The sequence below is a fragment of the Salminus brasiliensis genome, chromosome 9 (genome assembly GCF_030463535.1).
Source record: "Salminus brasiliensis chromosome 9, fSalBra1.hap2, whole genome shotgun sequence".
Taxonomy (NCBI): domain Eukaryota; kingdom Metazoa; phylum Chordata; class Actinopteri; order Characiformes; family Bryconidae; genus Salminus; species Salminus brasiliensis.
In genome coordinates, this window is record NC_132886.1 from 13,376,055 (window position 1) to 13,401,647 (window position 25,593).

General features: G+C 43.4%; 1 protein-coding gene and 4 non-coding genes across 5 annotated transcripts; all 5 read left to right on the top strand.

The window, feature by feature from the left end:
* The first annotated feature begins 869 nt into the window (after nt 1–869).
* On the top strand, nt 870–25,101 carry acin1b (apoptotic chromatin condensation inducer 1b). The gene is made up of 17 exons (XM_072687493.1): nt 870–1,020; nt 3,483–3,548; nt 4,022–4,133; nt 4,678–4,754; nt 5,626–7,410; nt 7,771–7,832; nt 15,716–15,854; nt 19,391–19,436; nt 20,188–20,321; nt 20,585–20,731; nt 20,871–21,045; nt 21,369–21,508; nt 21,689–21,796; nt 21,955–22,062; nt 22,399–22,744; nt 23,161–23,258; nt 23,633–25,101. Exons 1-17 carry the CDS (start codon nt 883–885, stop codon nt 23,981–23,983), a joined length of 4,032 nt encoding a protein of 1,343 aa, XP_072543594.1. The 5' UTR covers nt 870–882; the 3' UTR covers nt 23,984–25,101.
* On the top strand, nt 3,245–3,357 carry LOC140563264 (small nucleolar RNA U6-53/MBII-28). Its single transcript, XR_011980483.1, has one exon. It is a non-coding gene; the product is annotated as a small nucleolar RNA U6-53/MBII-28 (small nucleolar RNA).
* Nucleotides 4,385–4,496, top strand: LOC140563263 (small nucleolar RNA U6-53/MBII-28). Its single transcript, XR_011980482.1, has one exon. It is a non-coding gene; the product is annotated as a small nucleolar RNA U6-53/MBII-28 (small nucleolar RNA).
* LOC140563260 (small nucleolar RNA U6-53/MBII-28) lies at nt 5,315–5,425 on the top strand. Its single transcript, XR_011980479.1, has one exon. It is a non-coding gene; the product is annotated as a small nucleolar RNA U6-53/MBII-28 (small nucleolar RNA).
* Nucleotides 7,498–7,608, top strand: LOC140563261 (small nucleolar RNA U6-53/MBII-28). Its single transcript, XR_011980480.1, has one exon. It is a non-coding gene; the product is annotated as a small nucleolar RNA U6-53/MBII-28 (small nucleolar RNA).
* Nucleotides 25,102–25,593: the final 492 nt, after the last annotated feature.

The following is a 25,593-nucleotide window of genomic DNA, read 5'->3' on the forward strand; positions in this document are numbered from 1 at the left end:
GACAGATTTGTAATAGAATATGTACTAAATATACAATCACTTTTACTGCAGAAAAAAATATTTTAGCAATGAGCATGTTCTTATTTTAACTTTCAGTCCCAACTTAAAAAGCCCAGCAGTCACATTCTGGCTTGAAAGTGTAACAGCTACACTCTGTTAGGTGTCAAATAAAATTCAACCGAGGAAAAAAGTATAAAAACCTAAGATTATCACTAGATAGGATTACTCGGTGTGTATGCTTCGGTTATATACGGCTGGGATTGTGCTGTACTGTAATTACAGTAGGCTGCCTTTTGTCAGTAATGGTGTCTATCAACTCTTAACGTTTTCGTTCAGGACCATTTGCAGCACATGATATACTTATATACTGTTTTTATACACATATAGTGTATAAAAGTGTATAAAAGCTATTTAGGTATGAGGTATTGTAATGCGGTAAGCTGGGTTGAACACGTTTAGCTTCAAGGTGTCAAGTTACCTCCGTCCTGGGAGTTATCTAGCTAGCTTTGACGGACAGTATTAATCGTGTGTTTTACCACCCTGAAACCGCAATGTGTAGCACAACAGAAAATAACTGTATATGTTAATAATATAGCTACATCTAATAAATGGTTAAAATTGCATTCCTGTCCCATTGATTTTTTTTTATTTTTTATTTTGATATCAAATCAACTCTCTCCAGTCTCCTTGATTGGATTTAGGCCCTGCTATGTTTATTGTAAACTTATTAGGTTTGTTTTTAATAAATTGACGCATGGATTAGACTCTCTGTTGTTGTTTTTGTTGTCGTCGCGCTCTTCGGCTCTTTCCGGAGAGCTCCGGTCCGTGACGTCAGCGCGTCGCAGGCCGAAGTTCGAGCGATCGAGCTGAGGGGGAGGCAAAATGGCGGAGCTCGAAGATGTTACGCTGGATGGGAAACCGCTTCATTCGCTCCGTGTGGCGGATCTAAAAGCTGCCCTGGAGCAGCGAGGCCTCGCTAAAAGTGGTCAGAAAAATGCGCTTATTAAGCGCCTGAAAGGGGTAAGTTTGCGTCAGCGGGTGAGCTCTAAAAAACCGGGGCACCTTTGCTAATCAAGTTCACTCGGAGCCGAGTGGCAGGCCGAAGTGTTGGTTGGCTTCGGGAGCGGGAATGCTGATTTAGTCCATGTGCGCTGTTTAAATTGCGCACTGCGTGCCCACACCGCCTAGTAGTCCCTCAGTTACCAGTACGGCTCAGCGTATGTCGTTTTTGCGCCGTGCGTGTGTTTTGTGCAGGGGGGTCGGTTGCTCGGCCGTGTGATCCTGAGGTTTGTGAGTTGACTTCGTGCCCGCGCCCTGTGTGTTTGTAGTCCGCGGGGGCGCGCCCGGCTCTGATAGCTCAGACTGACGGCTGACATTTGGGCTGGGAAACAGCCGTCAACTGAGCAGAAAGTCAGTAGCTGAAGTTTGCGATTTGCTTCGGGACAAATTGGCTGGGAAATGTAGATAATTAATTTGGAAGAGAGAAGTTGGCTTAATAGTCTTAAGTCCAGCTTATACTCGTGTTAAGCCACGCAGGCTTATGAGAGTAGTTATCTAGTGCTATCTGTCAGACTCTTTTACACGTAGCTAACTCGGGTTAATTAGTTTAGCTAAAACTCATTTAACTCAACTACTAAGTGTTTATAAATAAATGTGATATTCCTAACTTTAACACAACATTTTAACACATTTTAAAAATGATATGAACGTCGTAGGTTAAGTTTTTGCGCTAGCTAGCTAGTTAGCTAGCTAGCACTAGCATCTAGCTAGCTATTAGCATTGTGCACGTAGCGCCCACTTGTCGTCTTTGCATCTGTTTTGGCATGTAAATCACTATTCAGCGTGGAAAGCAGACATTTGAGCCTGTAATGGCTGGTGGGTTTCTACAATACACGTGTGAATTGTGCACTTTACGCCGATCGTGACTGGAGGGGAGTTTTGGGGGAGTGAAGCTGAACTAACGCGCCTCCCATCTGGAGTAAAACAGCCCTTATAAACAGACCCCATTCAGCAGCGATCTCACTGGATCCACCCAGGACTGAAGACCCCAGGCAGTACCCCGGAGAACTGGTACTTTTTCTCCAAGAAGGGACGAATTCCCAGCGACCGCGCCGTCTGTTTACTCAGTCTGTAGGTACCTGCTGCTCCTGCCGTGGGGACAGAGGTGAAATCATGCTCGGTACTTTGAACAGGCTGGTAGGGACGGTTTTACTCCAGATCAGAGGTGGGTAGAGACGAGCTTAATGATAAACACAAGTGCTGTGCTGTGTGTAGTAAAGTACCAGTGTTAAAGCAGCTGCTAAAACAACCTGGAGAGAAGGAAAAAAGAAAAGGGGCAAAGGATACCAAGTTGAATAAATGTGGTGTTCACAATTTGTAGTAAGTCAGTGTGATCTTGGCCAGTGAGCCAATAAGGGTTTTTTTTATTTACAAAAAAAGATAAGGTACATGTAACTTTTTTTTTACGAATTCAGGAAATATATATGATCACTTCTTAGTATATAAAAGGTGAGCAGTATGACTGTTATCATAGCATGGTGAATTTTGTTACGGTGATCCACAATATGCTTTCATGGATATCACTAGTGCCTGAAGAAATACTGACCATTACAAAGAGAAATAGTTAGTCCTGTTGAAATGGATGGACTGTAGCAAATTTTTAATGAAGTTATTGTAGCATGTGTGGGACAGTTTGGATAACAGTGTCAGAAATCTCCCTCTACTGGTGTGTTTTGTCTGTGTTAAAATATTGGGGTAAATATCAATTGGAAAAAAAAGAGCCCTGTTTATCCCTGTCACTGTACAATGAAAATATGCAAAGCGCAGATGTGTTTTTTTTTTTTACAGGAGAAGGCACAAACATCCTTAATTTAAAATGGAAGTTAATGTAATATAAGTAATGTAGATCACTTGCAGTGTATTGTACAAAACTGAACTGGGTTTAAACCATGGAAAAAACAGACAAAACTGGAGATACATGGTTTTCTTTGGACAGCAGTGATATTATATCAAGAACTGAGGTTTCTGCAGTGGGATTTCTTAATACAGCCATTAACCGTCCACTTTGAATAAGTGTTGAATTAACACTATTAAGTGTTAAAACTAAATGCAAAAGTGACGTGTGTAAAGAAAAAAAAAAAAACAGTAACGGAGGGGGGGTGGGTAGAAATCCTAAAACTTTAGAAATAAAATCTTAATGTTCTGCTCCAGTAAACCAGTTTTTATGAATACCTTTATCATGTGTTTCCTATGATGAGTTTGCCATGCTAATACTGACATGCCAGACGGACTGTGTCTCTCTGGGCGTAAATGAGTTGAAAACTCAAGTTCTCACACTGGCAGTGTGATCTGAGGAAAACACAGTATGTGCTCATAGTTAAGAGCATATGAATGGTTTCACTGAATGTTTACATGTACAATCTTACCTTACAGTATAAGGTAATGTTCTTTCTGCTGAAATGTCTCTTTCTGTTTATTTCCAGGCTCTCATGTTGGAGAACCTACAGAGGACGTCCACTCCCCACACTGGGCTCCAGCCCAACTCACAGGTCAGTAGGTGCAGGGTAGGATTAAGAATGCTTTTAATGATAGGTTTGAATATTTTCTGAATCAACAGTGCAGAGTATGTGGTCAGTGCTGTGGCTGAAAAATCGATTGGGCTAGGTGTCAAATTTTTAATGGCACTCTACAAAACTAAATGTAGCATGAGTTGCTAGGAAACATCGGCACATAAATATTGGATTAAAGAGTTGTATGTACCAGGTACCAGAACAATCAAATTAAAAGCTGCATTTCTGGAGGGTGCACATTCACTTAATGGAAATAGAGATAAGGAATACACACACACTTATGTCTATTACTAGATATTACTAGATACAGTGCATACCGGTCTTTTCTTTACCTGTACAATAGGAAATGCTCTAAAAACAATGTTCCAAGTCAATTTTGTAATGAATGGATATGATTTGGGACTTGGCTGCAAGCTGAAGTGTGCACTTTTTATTTTTTATTTGCACTTCAGATAGGGGAGGAAATGAGCCAGAACAGCTTCATCAAACAGTATCTGGCCAAGCAACAAGAGCTCCTTCGGCAAAGAATGGAAAGAGAAGCACGAGAAGCAGCTGAGGCAGATGGTAAGAACCAGTGGAAAGCACTCACACGTATACAGTTGGGTGCATTAATTGTAGTACCAGAGTTAATTCTGTTTGACCACCGATATCCAGAACATACATTGTATTAGTTGTGTATTAGTGTAATTGTTTGGGCTTGGAATGTGTGCAGTGTGAATACCACAGTGGTACAAACACGCATCTGAGCACAGTGTGACTTGATTCTTCTGATTGTCACTCTCTGTTCATATTGTTGGTATGTGCTTCTAATGTGTTTCCTATGATGAACTTTGCCATGCTAATACTGATGCGCCAGACTGACTCTGTCTCTCTGGGCGTAAATGAGTTCAACTCTGCTTCTCACACTGGCAGTGTGATCTGAGGAAATACAGGACACATCATCACTGTATCAAAAACTTTTAGACCAAACTACAATGGTTACTTTATTTTTTCCTGTAAAAATACTTTTGTTATATATCTGTCAGATCTAGTTTACCATTAATGTTATAATTCTACTCTGTATGTATTTAACCCTGATTGTCTGACCCCTGCCTTTTGTGACATTTAGATACAGACAGCCCTGCAGGCCCTGATGAGGATGACAACACAGAGGCCAATGATGACCCTTCTTATCTGCCTGAAAAGGTTAGTGCACACGATTTTCTAAGTACACACCTGCTGTAAAAAAAATGCACACAAAGTGGATGGAGCCAGACTATGTATTCAGTGCTTGTGTTGTGAGGCCACTGGCTCCAGTCTGCCTAATGGTTAACTAGAGCATGATGTAGCTGTCATAGTAAAAATGGCTGTAAACGGCTAGTGTTCATTTGGGCTGCATGTCAAAGCCTAAATAACACCCCCTCACCCCTTAATTTAATGGGCTTATTGGCTGTACATTTATTGCTCTGTTTTCTAGGCTGCATAATCAGGTTCTTGCTGTTTGATCAGTCCACATTAACAGTTGAGGTGTAACAAAGCACATTTGTAGCTCATTGATGAGGAAAGCTTTTGAAAGTGGGAAAACAGCAGGTGGTGTTCAGTCATGTGGGTTAGCTATTGTTTATAACTGTATAAGTGTCATACTAATACCATATACCAGTACCATAAATGAGAGTACTGTACTAATGGAAGGGGGTACTTGCAGTTTCTGAGAATCAGTGTTTGCTTGGAATGGATTAAATATTTAGTATGTGCTTCTGATGTGTTTCCTATGATGAGTTTGCCATGCTAATACTGATGCGCCAGATAGACTGTGTCTTTCTGGGCGTAAATGAGTTCAACTCTGCTTCTCACACTGATAGTGTGATCTGAGGAAATACTAGGCACACAGCATTTGCATGTCTAAAACAAAATACATAATACCATATCATATTAGCACTAAACAGCTGTAGAATCTATATTGTGTTTTGGGCAAGAGTCATCATCGCTCTTGTGTATGTGCAGTTTGAAGTATGGTAATATGGAAATCACCCTGAAACTCTTGTCTAAACACAGTTCCGGGTTGTCTTTTCTGCAGCGTCACGTTGTAGCATCTCGCCCCCCTCTCTCCCGAGCAGAAGAGGATGAGGGAGGGGATCGTGGGGGAGGGTTGCCACAGGATCCAGGTTTACCAGGGGCTCGTAGGCTGGATGTGGGCTCAGCAGCAGTAGCCCAAGAACCCCCTGCTGCTTCCAGTGGGAGGATCTGGCGGCCCTCCTTCTCTCAAGAGGACGTTGCTACTCCTTCCCCTCCACGAGCAGTTGCCTCCCTCTCGGTCCGTGTGGTTGGTCAGCCAGAGCGACAGGGTCTTGTGCCCCGCCCACAAGAAAGAGAAGGCACTGCCCCTGTTGAAGCAGGTCCCGCCCACTCGATGCCACAACTTAGTCAGTCTGCTCGGATGCAGGAGGAGAGCGACGAAGATGAGGATGACGATGACGACGACAGTGATGAAGATGATGAGTGGGGTCCTTCTTCTCAAAGGAGAAAGAATGTCCGTGCCCCTCCTGTGCATCATCTTCCTGCCACAAATGCACAGCGCTCCAGACGCAAGCTTCAGCCCCCTCAACATATCCCACCTCAACCACAGCCTGCACATCATTCTCCTCTGCAACTCCGCCAGCCCACACCTCCTCCTTCTCCACCCCCAGAACTCTCCTTTCCTTTGCCAGACACCCCCAAGCAAAGCCCCCCAGACCAGGATGAACCAGCAGCTCCAGAAGAAGGTGCTGCAGCTGGATTGGATGATGCTTCTTCTCCCCCGTCCCTCCAGAGGCAGGAGTCCACCTCCAGCTCCAGATCCAGCAGCCCAGAGCCGCCGTCACAACGCAGGCCTGGTCCGCTTAGCCTTCTTGTGCGCAAGATGGAGTCTGAAGGTGCTTTTGACAGGGGGCAGAAGAAGGAGGATGAAGAAGAAGGAGATGGAGCGATGAAGATCACTGAACAGAAGGCTGCAAAGACAGAGGCAGAGGCCGAGACTGGTGTTTCTGTATTCTCCAGGGCTGCTGCTGGTCGTGCAACGAGTGGTCCAGTGGCTTCTCCTGGCCAGCAGGATTTACCCCAGGAGGAGTTGCCCCAAGAGCCTGAGCCAGTACCCACTGTGATTCCTACCACTAAAGGCAGTGCTCAGGAGTCAAAGACAGTGAAGGAGGCTGAGAAGAAGAAGGAGGAAGATAGACCTGCACAACATGAAAAAGAGAAGGAAAGTGAAGAATTTAAGGATGAGAAGGAAAAAGAGAAGGAGCCAGAGAAGGCGGAGGAGAGCACCCGTTTTTCATCAAAACGCCAACGCGAGGTGTCCCCCACTCAGGGCTCCACCCGCTTCAGCCATGCATCACCCACCACATCTCCACCTGCGGTTGCTAAGCGACCTCGGATGTTCTCTGAAGTTCCCCCACCTGAATGCCTCCTGTCCCCTTCCAAACCAGAACAGGTGTCGGTACTCGTATCCGGACCACAACATGCTGACGTAGATGTTGCCATGGAGACCGAGGAGTCTGCAGCGCCTGAGTTGACGCCCGAGAAGGAGAATGACCAAGAAACGAAGCCCCAGGCAGAAACGGACAAACCAGCATCTCCGCGAGCAGCTAAAGCAGCAGAAGACACTGGAAAGACTGCTTCTGTGCTTCCTCCATCCCCACCACCTGAAGAAGGAGAAGCAGAGCGAGCGAAGGGAAAAAACAGGAGAAAAGAAAAATCCTCTGAGCAACGCTCATCTTCCTCCAGTCACTCTTCGTCCTCTGAGTCGGACTCAGAATCCTCATCCTCCTCCAGTTCTTCAGGCTCCTCTTCACGGGACAAATCCAGCCCACCCAGTAAAAAGAAGGTAAGTGGTACACTTGTCCATAGACTGTCCGTTGGGCGGTCACGGTTTCAGTTTCAGTTGTGTTGGGCATATTTTCCTGACGTGTGTTTCCCATGATGAATTTGCCATGCTAATACTGATATGCCAGACTGACTGTGTCTCTCTGGGCATAAGTGAGTTCAACTCAACTTCTCACACTGGCAGTGTGATCTGAGGAAAACACAAATGAGGTTTTATTTAATATTAAAAGTGAGACAAGAGAGGGAGGCAACGCTGCATCTCTTCAGTTTAAATTGTGTGAACCATAAGACTGCATTATCAGGGAGAACTGAGCTGTTTTCATATTACTTCTAATGTGGCTTTCATGTTTGTTTGCATCAGGACGAAGAGGAAAGAACGACAAAACCAGTTGATAAAGAAAAGGAGACAAAAAAACCTTCCAGGTTAGCAGCTGCAGCTTGCTGACACCACATACACGCACACACACTTTATTCGAAAGAAAGTACCTTTATTGTCATTATACTTATACAGTACAACAAAACAAGTTTCGCATTTCCTGGCTTAGAAAGCCAGAGTCAGAGCGCAGGGTCAGCCATGCTATGGTGCCCCTGGTTCAGAAAAGGTTGGGTCCGTTTCTGGAAGACCCAGCAGTTTTAGCTTGGTCTGTTGAACCCTCAGCCTGTCGTCATTAACCCAGCTCTTACCACCGAGGCGCTGTACATAAGCAACACAAGGCAAAACTCTTCACGCTAGAGAGCATAAATGGTGAGTTGTGCTGTAAACTATAGCAGAGCTGGAAAAGATGGAAATTTTTGAAGTTTTGAAGGGGTTCAGTCTCTGCTAAGAACAGATACAACTCCGATATTATACACTGCAAAATCTAAGTTGATCCGTGCAGTTGACTAAGGTTACAATCTACTGACTCTGTTTCCACAGCGTGTTTGCCCCTTGGCTGCGCACGCAAAAAGTACAGTTTGTCAACAGGAAACCCGTCTTATTTGCTAGCTTTTATTTTTCTGACAAGGTTGGGACAACATTGCAGAGCAGATCAATAATGACTAACCTGGAAAGAGGGCTGATGCATGCTCTCTTGGTAGCCAATGACCATGTGCTTGTGGGATAGCTATCCACACAGTGTTCTAGGACAGATCAGTATTACCTGTTCTAACATACCCTCTTGTTCCCAAATACACCTGATTTCACTCTTCTGCTCAGTAACAAGATAAAAACTGAAATGTGCAAGACAGTGGCAATTACTCCATTCTGACATTTAGCCTGGGTACAAATAAAAGTATCAAGCATGCCAAACAACAAGAGCTCCATTGCCAGAAAATGGAGAGGCCACATGCTGCCTTTTCTTTCCTGGATGAAAATAGGCAGTGTGCTGCTACTAGATCCTGTTAACCCTACTGTTGTGTTCATTTTGTGTCAATGTTTAAAATTATGTGTAACAGATGATAAAACAACAGTAGCCACTAGAAAAGTGCTATTGTGCAACTTGGGCAGTTCTCACTTTCAGGCAGTGGTGATTGCTAGGTAGTTGCTGTGGTGTTTGCTTAGGTGTTGCTAAGTGGTTGGTTTAGCTGAAAACTACTATTCTTTTAAAAATAATCACCTCTTGAAGAACTTCCTCTGCTTAAAGCCTGGATTTACCTCCATCCACACCACAAATGGGCTGTACACACATGCATGTGAGTGTATGGGAGAGGAGTAGTGCCATCTGATGTGTGCTCATGTGACTGAACCCAGTATTTTACACTTATTATAGTGTCACTAATTCATTTCTAGTGACTGGGGAACACCAAGGATGTATAAAAGTAAACCTTAATGGAAAATTATCTAAATTTATTTGATGCGTTCGCATGCCCTGGTCAAAGTCAGGTGGTCAAAAGGTGAGAATATACAAAAAGCCCATTTGAAAAGGGGTTGTATTTTTATTCACAGCCCCTGAAGCACATGTTCACATCATTTCTCCCCTCATGGTGCTCATCATATCTGTTCATGTTTGTTATCCAACATGTATCTCAGCAACGATCAACTGATTATATTTGTAATTCTCAGACTAGTACATGAGTACCTCACCCATTTAAACTGGGGAGGGCAGGGGTACCTCTGGACCAGGGTTGGAAACCACAGCATTATATCCAAGCTTCAGGCTGCATAATTGCTAATAAAGATATTAATAAAAGTGTTTGGTTGGCCAGTACAACAAAACCTCCTGTGGAGGTCACAGAATTTGCTTCTACGGTGGTGTAGAGAGCCATGTTTATGCGCCTTCCCTTATTCTAGCATACATGGCTGAGAAAGTGTTGTGGACCCTGTGCTTTGTCAAAGTGTGTTCCCCTTACACTTACCTCACCCACCACATAAGGATCTTGAAGGTTGTGTTGAATCAGGTGTGTTAGAGAAGCACTAAAAATATGGAACTGAACCAGAATGGGCTGTATAATAAAGCCCCAAACAGACCTGCCTCTATAAAAAGAGCTCAGCAGCAACCCACAGCTGAACCATTAGAAAAGATAACTTTTTTGGCTTCTGCTGTTAACCCATCTGTACAGTGAACACAAACATGCACACTAGTGCAGTCAGTGGGCCAGGGTCTTGCTCAGTGGCCCAACACTGGAAGCTTCCTGTGCCCATGTGTCAAACACACAACCCTGTCATCAATAGGCTATTGCTCTAACCGCTGCACCACTCAGTTGTCAAATTGCCAAATGTGAACTGGAAACCATAGCATGTTTTACTTTCATGCTCAGAGCAAATATTATATACACCCTTCAGTTCATACCATATTCATATACTGAAGCAGCAATTGCTCACTTGCTAACTGAGAAAGTTTAACCCATATGTGGTGATAAAGTGTAAATCCAATGGAAGTGAAGCATGGTCACAATGTACTCGTAGAGACTGTAATGGGCCTGGTACATACACACCCCTCATTGTTACATAATCGATTGCTCGTCCCTGGAGCTGTGCATCAGACTATCCAATCTGCACTGTTCGGTTCAGTCTCTAGAACACTGGTCACCAACCCTGCTCCTGGACACTCTTCTTGCACTCTTTGGTCCCATCTAATTATTGCCTTTAGAAGTGCCTGATAATATCAGTGAAGTTAGAAGTATAATCTACATAAATGCTATACAGACTATTTCCAGAAGGATGGCTGTCCTGATCACTACTAAGGAAGGTGAAAATGTTCTGGCTGCTCTGGTCCTGAAACAGACAGATTGTGTTTTTGAGAGTGTACTAGTGTTTAGCTACAGACTGCATGATTGCAAATAAAGATGAATAAATAGAGATTGGTGGGACAGTACAACAAAACCGTCTGTGGAAGTCAGAAGACTTCTGCGGTGGTAGCGAGCCATGTTTGTGTCCCCCCATTATTCTAGTATACAGAGCTGAGAAAGTGTTGTGGACCCTATGCTTTGTCAAAGTGTGTTCCCCCTACACTTACCTCACCCACCACATGAGGATCTTGAAGTTTGTGTTGAATCAGGTGTGTTAGAGAAGCACTAAAAATAGGGAACTGAACCAAGGTGGGCTTTAAAATAAAGCCCCAAATGGACCTGAATCTACATAAAGAGCTCAGCAGCAACCCACAGCTGAACCACATTCACCATTTGTGTTGGACATGCCATTTGTATTTGGCTCTCCCCTTTAACCCATCCGTCCTAGTGAGCTGACACTGGCATCTTGCTGTGCCCACGCATCAAACGCACAACCTTGCCATCGATAGGCAGTTACTCTAACCGCTGCACCACTCAGTTGTCAAATTAATGTGAAGCACGTTTTACTTTCATGCTCAGAACATATATTTTCAATTGAAACTTGAAGCTAGCAGTGTTTTCATTTGATAATGGAGAGGAGGGTGTTGGGGGTTAATATTACATTATTCATTACAGGTTCATTATTCATTACTCTACATTAAGGCTGATGACCAAACGTGAAGTAATAAAGATAAAAAATAACTTATGATTTTGGGTGAACTTTGAAAATCACGTTTTTAACGTCTGTTTTTAACGTGCTCTGTAGTCTGTAATCTTATCATTTACACACATCTGAAACATTTCAGTTCTTCTTATGTTCACCCGTCATCTTAAAGATTAGTCGATTTTTACAGAGATGGTGGGCTCTCACTCTTAATATTCCACTCAGCAGTGGTGTCTGCTCAGATAAACACTCCACCAGTTCTTTCAACCATGAGTGTCCTTTATTTTGAATTAAGAATTTAAATCAAATCAAATCAAATCAAATTTTATTTGTCACATACATAGTCATACACAGTATAACTTGCAGTGAAATGCTTTTTTGACAGTCTGCTCACATCAAGCTATACAATAAAAATCTACATTTAAACTTAACTAAACCTTAACTTAATGAAGTAAAGTGCAAAAGAAAAATAAAATAAAAATGAAGAAAATAAAAATAGAATAAGTTACATTTAAGTTAAAGAATAGAATATAAAAATGAAAATATAGAAACAAGCAGTACAGAATACAATTATACAAATATATATAGAGATTAAATAGTGCGTGTCTGTGTGTGTGTATATATATACATACATATACATATGTACATATTTATCTGTATGTGAGTGTATGTGTGAGTTAAAAGAAATATTATATATATAAAGACTGCCACAGGAGCCTCCTTCCAAGTTGCTTTCATTAAGACCAAATCAGAACTGATGCAGAGCAGCTGAGGTTAAACTGAAGTGTGGCTACTGTACAACATATTACAAACAAGGTACAAAGCCCTAAAATATAAATCTAGCAAATCATTAAAACGGGAAGGAAAGGAAGTTTTATTAAACTGTTTTGACGCAGCCTATGTTTCTTATCTTTTGTATTGGCATGTAGAGGGGTGTTGCTACCTTACAATGACCTTAGAATTAAACCAGCAGACAAACGTCGACATAAGGAATGTACTCCAAAACAGGAGTGACGTAAATCTCCATGTATTTGATCAGTTTGTGGCGATGATGACTTTCAGTCAATTCACAGCGCCTCGCGTAGGCAGTGGCTATAGGCTGGGATTTTTTTTTTTTTTTTTTCTGATCAGGCGTTCAGTGCGGCAGCCTCGAAAAAAGCGGTGTGGCCCTGTATGAGGAAGGCCGTGTCCCAATATGCACACTCATGTTGTAGGACACTTAAAGTAGTGCGTAGAACTCGGGTTCGCCGCCAGCGTCATAATGTGTGAGCTTGTGTTCTGTGATTGACAGTTTGGGGTAGATCAGAGTTATAGAACGTTGAGAAGAATTATAGCGTTCTAGAACCCTCGTTAGAGGCCGCGAGGACACTTAGTAGGGCACGTCTGCCTTTATTGAGACGTGGCCCAAGAGCGGAGCATGGCTCTGGCAGGTCCTCCTCCTCCTCCTCCTCCTCGTTTTCCTCCTCCTCCCATCTGCCCTGTAGCTCTCTCCAACATGGCCGCTAAGTGAGCGCCGCTCCGCATTATCACCGACGCATTGCACAAGGAAAAAAAAGAAAAAAACGAGAGGAGTCTCACCACGTTTCGAGGGCTTTCAGCCGCAGCCGCACAGACATGCTGTCGGACGGCAATAAAGGCGGGTAAGAGAAAGACCGAGCAGAGAAGAAACGAGAGAATGAGAAGGGCTAGTAGATTTGTAGAAATGCCCCACGGCGCCAGGCTGCTCAGGGGAGACAAGGCTGTGCTAACACCGGCCTCGGTGCTAATTTTGGTGGCTGCTTGTACTGGCAGATGCCCCTCTGGGGGAGATGATAGCGGCCGGGTGGCTTTTGTGTTTATCGGCAAGGGTTTCGTTTCGCCTCGTCTTCGTGTCCTGCGTGGTGATGGTGGGGGAAGGGGGCGAGCATGCAGAGCAGTCCGGCTGAGGAGTGCGAACATCTCCGAGGGAAAATGAGGAGGAACTGTTTTAGGAAGGGGCTTGGGGGTGGTTAGGTGTTCCGATTGGAGAGCTCGGTCTTGTCGCGTGTTTTTAGTCTCTTCATAACTTTGTAAGAGGTCGCTATGGTTTACATTATATTCAGGACATTTCTTTAAGTGAAAAAAGCCTCTGGGCCTTGTCTAGCTAGCATTACCTTTTCCCTATTGTTTAAAAAAACAAAGATGGACAGGTAACAGCAGTGGGTTGAGCTGCTGTGTGGTGCAGATGTAGGTTTCTCCAGGGTAAAGTTTCAGTTTTTCTCTCCCCTCAAATGCAGCTCAGCAGCCAAGGCATGTTTCATGTCCTGTCTTGGCTTCTTTGGGTTTGCATTGGAGATAGATTGAGACTGGAATAATAGAAGCTTGCCACCCAGAATATTGGATATGTATTGGATGACAGACCTGCAGTACTTTGCTGCTGCAGTGTAAACCAAGCAAAAGAAATCATGTCTTGGCCCATTGACTACATTTGGGTTAAGCGGGACATGTGTATACGTTTGATTTGGCTGTGAACCATTTCACAGGCTGCATTTTAGCCTGGAGCAGAAGTGCAGTCCTAGAGAAGTCCTCAGAAGACACTGTGTACATGTCCTCCTTAATTTAACACACCTGGATCAGATCATATATTTAGGATTTGATTTTAATCGGCTCTGTTGGAGCAGAGGAGGGTACTAAATTGTGCCACAAAGTATGTGCATTTTTTTGGGTGGTTTGCTTGTGGTTTAGCAGTGCGAGTCTGTTAAGGTTGCTTCAGGGGGGTTTGAGGAGTGTAAGTGTTGTGGATCCTGTTTACTCTTGTGTATGTGTGTGTGTATATATATATATATATATATATATATATATATATATATATATAAAATATATAAAGTGTGTGTGTGTGTGTGTGAGAAATCTGATGTTCTACATCTGAAGTTTTGAGTGTTTTCTTTGTGTGATTTGAGCTCCTCCCCAACACACCCCCCTCCCTGGTTGTTAAGGAAACCGGGTGTGCGGCGCTGTGTTGGGGGAGTTTTGCAGGCAAGCCCACCCCGTGGGAGAGATCAGTTGCTGCCAGTGTTGGAAATTCCAATAAATGTGTTTCAACTTCAGAGACAAACCGTATACACTCTGTATGGTTTGTCTCTCTTTCTCATATATACATCCTCCACTTCTAAGGAAAGGATTGACCCTCAGGAAGGCCAGTTTTTGCAGCGTTGGTCCCCATCAGCTTCATATTGAAGTGTAAATGTTTAACACTTTACTTGATTGACGTCCCCCCCTCCCAGCTATTAGCATGTGCTGATTGGCCTACTTACTCTAGAACTAAGAAGCAGGAGGGAATCCCTGCACTTTACGAATGATCGCTGTTGCTGCTGTTGTGCCCCTGGGGATGAGGGACGCTTCCACATTTGCTCTTGGTATACAGGTGAAAGGCGCAAGTCACTCATGTATGTTGGCGAGGGTGGTCATTGGTACTCCAAGGAAAATAAATCCAGTTGCTGTGGCTCACGGATCTGTCTCCAGCTGATAGGGTGACCTAATGGCTAAATGAGGTTTGATGTTCTTGTCCTAATGGTGTAGGCTGTTTCTTATTGATTTTTTTTGCTCGTCCCTGGCATCCATCTCCCTCTGGCATCTGTTTTCTGACAGTGTCAGATGCTTCCAGATGCTTCTGGTTTATGTGTTGCTATTAGCGTATAGTATAGTGGTGATTATCGCATTGGCCAAATGTGGCTGGTAGCTTGTGTAGTATTTTTTTTCCCCCATAACACAGAGGCCAAGTTTTGGTCTATAGAAAAATGAACACTCCTCACTGTACACCACTGTAACACATCTGAAAAAACTCATTTGAGTTGAACTTGCTTGAGGGGAACATACTCCACCCTGCAGTGCTGTTGTCATGAGAGCTGCGTTTTGTTTTTAAAGTAGGTTTATTTCACTGTGGTGGTCCGTTCTGATCAGTGGACGAAAGTCTCTCAAGTGTGTTTGTGCTCCTGGTTTTAGAGACTATTTGGTGTCTGTGTTCGTGTGTTTTTGACCCTGACGATGGGTGTCATTTGGCTGCTGAGTTATTTATAGTTATAGTGACCCAGATCATCAGTCTGAGCCACCTTACCTCTCTCACATTTGTTATTTTGCTCTCTTTCATTTCCATCTCTTTCTTTCTCTTTTTTTTTTTATTCCATATGGTGCTTACTGAGGTCTCCCGAAGCACAGCTTTTAGTTAGCTTAAGCTACGTGGAATCCACTGCTCCAGTGTCTCCAGTGCTCCAGACCGCCTGTGTTTACTGGTTCCATCGGTCCTACTCTGCTTGTTGGCCTTTTTCCCTCCTCCCACTTTCTCTTCTTTCTCCCCTTCCCCTCGCTTGCTCCTCTTTCCGTCTCTCCCTCCTTGATGATGTAATTCTCAGAGCAGTCTGTCTCTCTCTCTTTCTCTCAGGGATGTGAAGCAGGCTGCAGTTGCTGAGCCCACAGGCCCTGTTGCTATGGAGCTTGAGGAACGCCCCGAGTCACAGAGTGCGCTGGCTCAACCTGCCCCACAGGGGGAGCCAGAGACTGCGGAGTCACGCCCTGATGAGGTAATGAGGCCTTCCTTAAAGAGGCCTGTGGAACATACCATCATAAGGAACAGGGGAGGGATGTAGAATGGAAGTATTGTCGGTGTGTTCACATTAGTTTTTGTAAGCATTGATTAACTGCCTTTATTTAAAGTCGTAGTGCAGTTTGGTGCATCACAAATGTAGCATACATTATATAATGATGCTAGAATTAAATGGTGGATACTCCTAAAACAGTCACTGCATTAGAATTTAAGATGTTACATTACACTATTTCATGTAATATAAATGAAGCATGTGAATAGTTGGGAAATTTAGTCATTCCATTTTATGAAGAAAAGCTAAAATGTCAGCTGGATGTACCTTAAAAAAGTTGAGACATCTGAAAAGAAACCAAATTAATATCTTTTCTTTTTCCCTTTTGAGGTGTTGTAGCTGAAAACGTTTAAGTATCTTTTCTCAGAGCACCCCTCTCTCCTTCTCTTTCTCTCTGAGAGCTGTTATTACAGTGTCAGGGGCTGAGGATGGCTGACGGTGTGTGAAATTAGACAGTCTTCAACTCGCTGGAAATTTGGTGTGTGTGAGAGAGAAAGTGAGAGAATGATGCTGAGGTGTGGATGTGTGCTGTTTATAGCTTGTTATCCTTCAGCATTGTGACCTGTATGTTTATCTAAATCGGTGGTGTCCGTCCAACTCTCAGCATGCCTACTTCAGCCAAGGAAGGGCTTGTTAATTAGCTGGTTAGTTGGATCAGAGCAGGGAATGCACCAGAATCAGCAGGACAGATGTACTTCAGCACCAGGGCTCATTACAGGGCTGTATGTAAATGTGTTTCTGTGTGTGTGTGTGTATATATATATATATATATATATAAGTCTTCACAGTCTATACATTTGAATAGATCAGAAGTTCATCAACACATACAAAACTTGTACAAAGGTGGGCGATCACCATCTGTAGGAACTGTTTCCATGAAGATGGTGTGTGAGTAATGCCTCTATGGAAAAACTCTGGATATCCAGAGGAGTTTAAATTTAGCATGAGGATTAGATCTTCATGCAGTGCTTGTGTATTTATATGGAGATATTTTGGTAACTCTCAAAGCTGTCTTACGTTGTCTTGTTGAGGCTGTTGGGTTAGATTTGTGGTGTTGTTGCACAGAAGCTTCACGTCAAGTATAAAATGATGGACACCTTTGCATGTAGATTCATTAACATAGTTTAACTGGGAACCAAATGAAAAGAGTTTTCTGTTTGCATGTGGCAGTCAGTTTTAATTAGATCTGAATAGTATCGCCTTGAAATGTAGCCTGGTTTTATTATAATTCACAAGCTGTTTTGGAAGACGTTTGACAGCCTGTGTGTATGTGTGGGAGAGTGCGAGAGAGAGAGGGACTAGATTAAATGTAACAGACCCTGACAGAGTGTGGTGAGGGAGATAGCCAGGCTCCTTCACCTCCTTCTCCCATATCTCTCTTATTCTCCACTGTTGCTCTATCACTCGCTCTCAGTTTCTCTCTCTCTCTGTCATCCCTTCCTTTTTTGTTCTCTTGCTTCCTTTGCCTTTTTTCTCTGCTCTCTTGATCTGGTGGTATGACTGTGTTGTGTTTTTATAAAACCCACTGATTGCTTTGTTGTGAAGGTGAACTCCCTTCTTCCATTGCTCATACTGGTACCTGCGTTACTACCTCCACCTCTCCTCCACCTCTCCTCCTCTACCTCCATCACCTGCCGAGCTATGTCCCAGCGGCTCGGCTGCGGCTGAGCTAGGCCCCCAGACAGAGTCTACACTGCACACTTAGCATCACCTGAAGGGATCCTGGCGGACGTTTGGCCACGCTGGTCACCACACAAACTGATGTGGCCCCTGATTGGACTGCTCGGGAGAAGCCCAAAGAGAGACTAGGTGGGGGAGGTGTCAGCTTTTTTGAGAAGACACCACCTCTATCACACCCCTACCTGCCTGCCCTCATGGTTCACCTGCAAAAAGACAGGCACAGTATGGAGTTCTCCATTCAGCATGATAGACATGCAGTGGTTTAAACGCTGTCTGTGCGCCTGTGCCGTCTGTGTGTTTGTCCTGCTAGTTCAGAAGCAAGCTTCACTTTACGGACTTCAATGGACTCGTTCACTTGATAAGCAGCAGCTTTAGTCTGCTTTATCACAGACTGTCTGCAGTGTTTACAAGCAGGGCTTGATCTGCTGTTTTTGGTTGGAATACATGAACAATGCTCAGTCCCTGAGATTTAACCATGGAGTCGTACATTTCCAGTCAAAGTTTGACTTTCCAGCTCCTGTGATTCGTCACTTGGCGAACAATATTTTTTTTATGTGATGGGCTGCACCACAAGTTTTGCTCAAGGAGAAACAAATGGACTTTCCAGAATACTGATAAACATCACCAGCAAGGGTTGTCTGGAGCCTGTCTTTCTCCAGCTGCCAGTTTTAAATACAGACTTTCATATTTTCACAAAGGAAGTACGTGGACAGCCTGTGGTCAGTCCAGCCATCAGCCTTGCTGACCTAATGCCGTGTCGGTGGATAAGTGTCTGCCTGAAGGACCTTAATCAGCAGCAGCTTGGGGATTTAAAAAAAATGCTGTTGTGGTGAACCCTGTCTGCAGTGTGGATTATGGACTTTTGCTTCATCACAGTAATACAGTTATTTTCGACTGGCTTCTCTTCAACATGCTCTCTTTGTCACATTGAACAGGAGTGCTACTTGTTGTAAACACTCAAGCCTTGAGAGACTGTACCATTAGAAATTTGCTTGGATGCTCAAAACATCTCCAAACCATGCCACACATCCATCAGAGACTGTTTCCGTTCATCAGAGACCACGAAAACATCAAAGACTTTGGCAGCTTGAATCCGAGAACCCCCAAATCCTTCATCAAACATTTACTCCATCCCAAAGTGTCCAGCAAAAAAGAGCAGTACCGGTCAGCCGGCCAATCAGCACACTCAAATTGTGACCGTTTCCCGTCCTCACTCCTCCGCCACCTCTGATTGGACCCTTGTTGCCTAGATACAGTGCACACTGCCGTGTGGTTGGGCCATAGCCAAGCCAGTGAGGAATCAGGTGTCAATGGTACCAGGAAATACCCTTTTTTCCCAAGATGAATTTATTTTTCGTAAAGTTATCACAGTGCTTTTTTGTTTGTTTAAAAAGGGGTGATTTTTATTTTAGACATAATTTGCGTGTCAGTCACTGTTTAGAGTAATCTTGGGGTAATGAGGTTTTTTAGTGTTATCTATACATGTGGTGGAATAGACTGTATGGGTCAAGCATGCATTTAATAACATTTAAATTTAGTTTAAGATGCTGTAATGTAGGACAGAGAGACAGGAAGGTAATGGGTTGAGCATTCAGAGCCTCTGTCAGATCATTAGTGTGTCTAATGTGGTTTCATTGATAGCTTTATTTCTTCTGTTTTTCTCTTCTTTTCTATCATCCCCCTTTCCTGCTGTCCCTCCCTGGATGGTGTTTGTCTCTCTCTCATCCCTCCCTGCACCCACTTGGGTCTTTCTTTTTTTGTTGTCCTCTCTGTCTTTTCAGAGCACCACTACAAAAGCATTTGCGGCACGCAAGATTTCTCTGACTAGTAAGTTATTCCTTTTTTTTCCCTTCATGTATCAGGAGATGAAGTCATTTTCCCACCGGTTTTCTGATGTTTGACAGATTAGCGTAGACTGAGAATTAGGACTATAAATTTTCAGAATGAGACTGCTGTTTAATTCATTCATCGCAGTCCCATCGAAAAAAGGTTCTGATAAACAGTACATTTGACAGCTCACTAAACATTTAATTCAGTCAAAATCTCTTTCTGATTTAAAGCTTTTTAGAATTTACAGGCCACATGCAACATGACTATGTTGCCATGGACGGTTACATAGACAATTCATATATACACAATAAAAACCAAAAAACATCTTGTCCACATGACATGATAGAATATTTATAGACACACTCTTTAAAAGTAAAAAGTTTGTAGGAGTGTGAATGTTAAAATTAGTGAAGAACCTCTACATCATGTGAAGATTCTTTAAAAATGTTAAAATGTACTTTATACTCACACAACTACAAACATGGTTCTCTATGGAGCCAGACATGAGCCAAAGTCCAGCATAGTTTGCTGTAACAGACCTTCTAAACTTGCCAATTAACAGGGGAGTTGAATCAGGTGTGCTTGAGCGGAAAAAGCACAAAAGGGATCAAGGGATACAGGAATCTAGCCCTCCAGGTCTAAAATCACCCACCCCTGTTCTATTACTTCGATCAGACAGTTAAAAACACAGTTCTGGTCTGTCTGTATTTGTTTGTATGTATGTGATTTGACTGATTGTTCTCTGCAGGTACTAAGCCAGAAGGAGCATCGCTGACGGAGACAGAGTCTGGTGGTGCAGCCAGTAGGAAGAGGAGGTGGGGCTCCAGCACAGCAGTCACTGCTAAGAAGCCGTCGATTAGTATCACCACTGAATCGCTGAAGGTACGTGGTTACAGAGCTCTCAATCACCATAGAAACTTCTATGGTTGTTCTGTATTGAGTATTTCTTTAGATTCAGAGATGACGGCCTCCTGACACTCCTGCTTGCTTGTCTGTTCTAATGTAAATTTATTCTCCATGTACTTTCTGTACTAAATGTGTTGGTTGATTCATAACTGCATTAAATGGAGCACCACAAAAAATGCCAATATGTACGCTGACCTTGGACATGTATTTGTTCTGCTTCTATTCCTGTCTATTTGCAGTCTCTGATTCCAGACATTAAGCCACTTCAGGAGGCAGTGGTGGAGCTGCACCCAGATGAAGGGCGTTTCTCTGGGGATGAGGATTCCAGCCAGCAGGCCGACCGCGAGGAGGACCAGGGGCTTAAGATTAGACGTACCGTAACACAGGTATACCGCTAATTTGATGCAGGTTCAGACAGACGTTTCTGTTAGAAGGGAGGTGTACATGGGGTCTTTTGGTAAAGCCTTAAATGGCTTTAATAATGCAATTTAAGTGTTTGTTCATGAGATGTGATCTGTGTTGTAGATTGTCCCATCTGAAGGACAGGAGAACGGACAGAAAGAAAAGGAAGAGGATGAAGATGAGGAAGAGGAGCAGCAGCAGGAGCCAGAAGGAGAGAAGGAGAAACCCCACAGGAACCAGAGGAGGGAGAGCTTGTCAGAGGTTGCCATGGAAACACAAGAGGGAGAACCCAAGAAAGGTAATCATTTTCTCTTTGCTGTCCAAAGATAATGATGTTTCTTTGGGATAAAATAGAAACTGATTAGACTCCCGTTCTGTCTCTTTCACACTTTATGTTGCACCCATTGCTGACGCAGATGAATAGAATAGGACTCTCTGAAACAAACGAACATGAACCTGGTTTACCATGCTGAGTGTAAAATAATGAATACTCTTGATTTCAGAAATACAATTATTGAGCAGGCGTCCCAATATTTTTTTTGTGCAAAATGTTTTCTTTGTCTGTATCATTTTGTTTTGATGCATCTCTCACCTTTTTAAATGTTAATATCTAATTTCCAGTGACTCCTAATGATTCTGTGGTGCGGCGCTCAATCAGTCAGCAGAAAGTGTCTGTTACCATCGATGACCCCGTTCGCACAGGCCGGCAGCTCTCTCCTCCTCGTGGCAAAATTTCTAACATCATCCATGTCTGCAACCTGGTGAGGGGGGTGTGTGAGAGTGATGTGGGATCTATGCAGTGTATACGCAGTGTCTTCGCTACTACAAATGCATACATTTCGCAGCATATAATAGTTCTGAAATGTCGAAAATTAAATGAAAGTATTGCCTCTGCATGATGGTCAAATCTGCCCCCACATGTTATGACTGTGTACCTGCAGGTACGCCCTTTCACCTTGGGCCAGCTCAAGGAGCTGCTGAATCGAACTGGTACAGTGGTGGAGGAAGGTTTTTGGATCGATAAGATCAAATCCCACTGCTATGTCACTGTGAGTGTCTCTTCCATGTCTTTCCTGCATCTGTTTCTCATCACTCGTCTTTGCGAGTCTTGTGGTTGAGGTTCAGGATGTTTAAGGAAACTTGATCTTGCTGGTCTGATTTACTGTTTCTGAGCTTTCTGATCTTGTGTTTGATCTTTCTTGTTTAGTACTCCAGTAAGGAGGAAGCGGTAGCAACTCGAGATGCGCTGCATGGCGTGAAATGGCCATCTAGTAATCCCAAAGTGCTCAGAGTGGACTTCTGTGAACAGGATGAGGTATACACATTTTTCAGCATCAGCACTGCTCAAAGCAATGCAAAGAAATACAATTTACCCCTTACCTCAAATATAGTCCGTTAGCTGAGATAATTGTCTTTAGTTATGCTTTAGGACTTATTATTATTATTATATAAATACTATTTAAATGTTTGTCAGTTAAGTAATTTTAAAATGGAAGGGATTGGTGGAGAAACCTTTTCTTACTTACATTACTTGTTCTATTGAAATAAACCACCAGATGTTAAATTCCTAACAGATGTTGGTTAAAAGTTGTTGCTCTCCTGTTTTTTTCACCTCTGCCTTTCTTCTTGTGCCTTATCTGTCGGTCCACAGTTGGACTTCCATAAGGGTCTGCTACCCGGAGATGACCCACGAGTCCCAGCACCAGGACCCCGTCCTGCTGCCCCTCCACCCCTCATGCCTCCAGTTCGGGAGCGGGAGAGAGAACGGGAGCGAGAGCGGGAAGGAGGTGCACCGCCAGTGAGGGACCAGTGGGCTGAGAGAGAGCGTGAGATGGAGCGCAGAGAGAGGACACGGTCTGAGCGGGAGTGGGACAGGGACAAGGTGCGTGACTTTGGCAGAGAAGATCGAGATGCAGGCAAGAGATCACGATCACGTGACCGGGACAGGAGACGTAAGGAGCGTGGGAAGAGCAAAGAGCGGAAGGCAGAGAAAAAAGGTGAGGGGGCAATTGTGTTCTTTTTCCGGAGTGTATCTGTTAACAGCATTTCCATACTCCTGTGTACCCTTGATCTATCCCTATGGATAAAGGCTATATCCACTAGGGATTCGTTTCCTTTCAGATCTCCAGTCTGATGTGCATTCAAATATCAACATGGCTCAGTGCCGCTTTCTGCTTCTAGCTTGGCTAGAATAGGCATTATGCAACACTGATTGGATGCCACCCAGAGATATTTAATTCTCTTTTGCGTAAAGTTCAGAAATGAAGACACCGTCTTCCGTTTATTGCCACCCATCTCCATTAAGATTGAGAATGGGAGGTAGGAGGTGAGATGATAAATGCTTCGGAAATGCTGTCATGAGCTGTTTCTCATTTTCTGTTTGTTGATCTCCATCCTCTGTTGTTTTTCATAGATAAACCAGAGGAGCCTCCTGCCAAACTGCTGGATGACCTATTCCGGAAAACCAAAGCAGCTCCATGTATATACTGGCTGCCACTTACTGAAGAGCAGGTCAGAGACTTGTACCCACACACACACACAATCACACACATCCCTTACACACTTCATACATTTCTCACTTGCACAACCCTTTCCAGTGACCAAAGTAAAGGTCATTCCTAATCCTTATGGTATCACAATACTGAAATGTTCAATATTTGTGACCAGTGCATAAAATAGAGGGTTATTTATAGAGGGCTTTTAAGAAAAAAAGACTCTCTTTGATTTAGAAATATACATTAATATTTCATAACATTGCATTCATAACTGCTCACATTGCAAAGCAGTAATATACAACACAGTTTAAGATGTGACAGTTCAAACTTCAAAAATCTTTCCATCTCCATTTCAGCATGTTCAGTATTGATCACCTCTTCTCTTCACAGGCAGCGCAAAGAAATCTGGAGCGAGCGGAGAGGATGAAGGAGCGAGAGAAAAGAAGAAAAGAGCTGCAGGAAGAGGAAGACAAGAAGCGCGAGGAAGAGAGGAAGGAGAGGGCTCGCGCCCGTGAGAGAGAGGGAGGGAACGCAGGGAGTGGGGGAGGAAGCTCCAGTCGGCCAGCCGACGGAGAAAGGGACAAAGAGAGAGAAAGAGAGAGGGAGCGTGAGAGGGGTAGAGAGAAGGAGGCAGAGAAAAGGAGGGACAGCAATAGAGGCAGAGCCAGTGACTCCAAGCCTGTAGGGGGCAGCAGGCGCTCACGGAGCCGAAGCAACCCCTCAAGGGACAGACGGCGCTGAGTGTGAATGGGAGAAAACCAATGCAAATGTGAGTGTGTGAATGTGTGTGCGGCGGTACTTGGAAGAAATGTGGATGCCCTGCCCTCTCTTGCCCACTGAGGCCCAAGTATGAAGCAAAGGTTCAACCCCTAAAACCTCATTGTTTGAAGGGTTTATGTTCTTTTTTTTTTGTTGCTTTTTTTTTTTTTAAACACATCACACATACGCTTGAAAGCGTCTCACACACTGTTGTATCTGCTGTACATCCTTTTTTTTTTATTTCAGGGTCTTCCATTACTTTCATTTGTGTTTTTTTGTTTGGTTTTGATAGGTTTCCATTTTATTGTTGTAAAAATGTTGTTTTCAGGATAAACATTAGTCACATGCTTCTTTTCCCCTCTTTCCCACTTCCAGCCGGAGAGCGGATTGTGTATGTATTAAAGGCCCTCCAGTATTGGAGGAAATTGTTGGTGATTTAACAAGCAGGGGAAATTAGATTTATTTTATTGTTCCCCACTCCTGAAGATCTTTTTATTTATAAAGTCTAGTTAGAGCCAGCGGGCAGTAAACACAGCCCAATGTAATGGAAGATGATGGTTGTTAAATCTTTAATTATTTGAATTTGAAATTAATTTATTTCTATTTACAAAAAGATTCCCCTGAGCGAATTGCTTTGGCCACTGAGTTGGACTAATTCTAAGGAGTATTTTGGGCCCCAGCCTCCATCAAACAACCCTCCACCCCCCACATTAGATCCTGAAGCACTGAGTGTATGACTACTATTGTGTGTCTGTCCAAAGTCTTGCTACAGAAGGGTGCTATTATGAAGGAAACCAGTTAACCCATCTCATCTCTCGTCCTTTTCCTTTATTGCCTCCATCCCTGTGTCTCCCTTTCCCTCTGTTCTCCTGTTGAAATTTCTAGTCCCCTTAGTTCTTCAGTATTGTCCGCTGTGAATCCGACAAGGGAGAAATCTAACCTTTATAGAGAAGAGAGGATCAATACAAGTTTTAATAACGTTTTAAAGTTTTGTTTTAGTTTGAAAAAGAGAAGATTCCTATTTGCTTTTTGATTGTTTATTTTTCTTCTGAGTATGCAGAATGTATAAAAAAAAAAATAAAGTGACTAAAGGAAGGAAAGCTGTTTGTGAATATTATTTTGGAATGAAGTCTTGGGCTGGTCCACAGAGTGGGTGCTAATTCATATAAGGATTGAGCCGAAAATGAGAACGGGGGGTGGGGAAGAAAAGATGTTTGTTCCCCGCTGGACTCCTTAAGAAATGTCATTAAAAGCAGTACAGTGGATTTTGAGAGAAGGTGTGATTGATCGTAACAGCAAGATCCATCCTTGTGTGTGTATTATGGCTGTTTAAATGGACCAGCTGGGAGAAAACATACATAAACTCCTTATCTAGTCATAATTGAAGCTGCAGAATTATGTTAATGAAAGGCAGTTTGAGACATCAGCACAGAAACACAGAGAGAGGACACTGCTCTGTTAGATGCTGTTAGTCTCTGTAGCTCCACTCAGTAACAGGCTGAGGTTTTTCCTCTCCTGCTCTGTATCTCTGATGCTGGGTGAGTAATAGCTAGAAAAGTATAGCTGCTGCGTGAAACTCACTTTAGTCAAAC

Bases quoted from the DNA above. Each gene is read 5' to 3' on its own strand.
- acin1b (XM_072687493.1), top strand. From the start codon at position 883: ATGGCGGAGCTCGAAGATGTTACGCTGGATGGGAAACCGCTTCATTCG. The intron at 7,411-7,770 runs GTAAGTGGTACA...TGTTTGCATCAG, and splicing joins GCCCACCCAGTAAAAAGAAG to GACGAAGAGGAAAGAACGAC. The intron at 21,046-21,368 runs GTAATCATTTTC...TCTAATTTCCAG, and splicing joins AGAGGGAGAACCCAAGAAAG to TGACTCCTAATGATTCTGTG.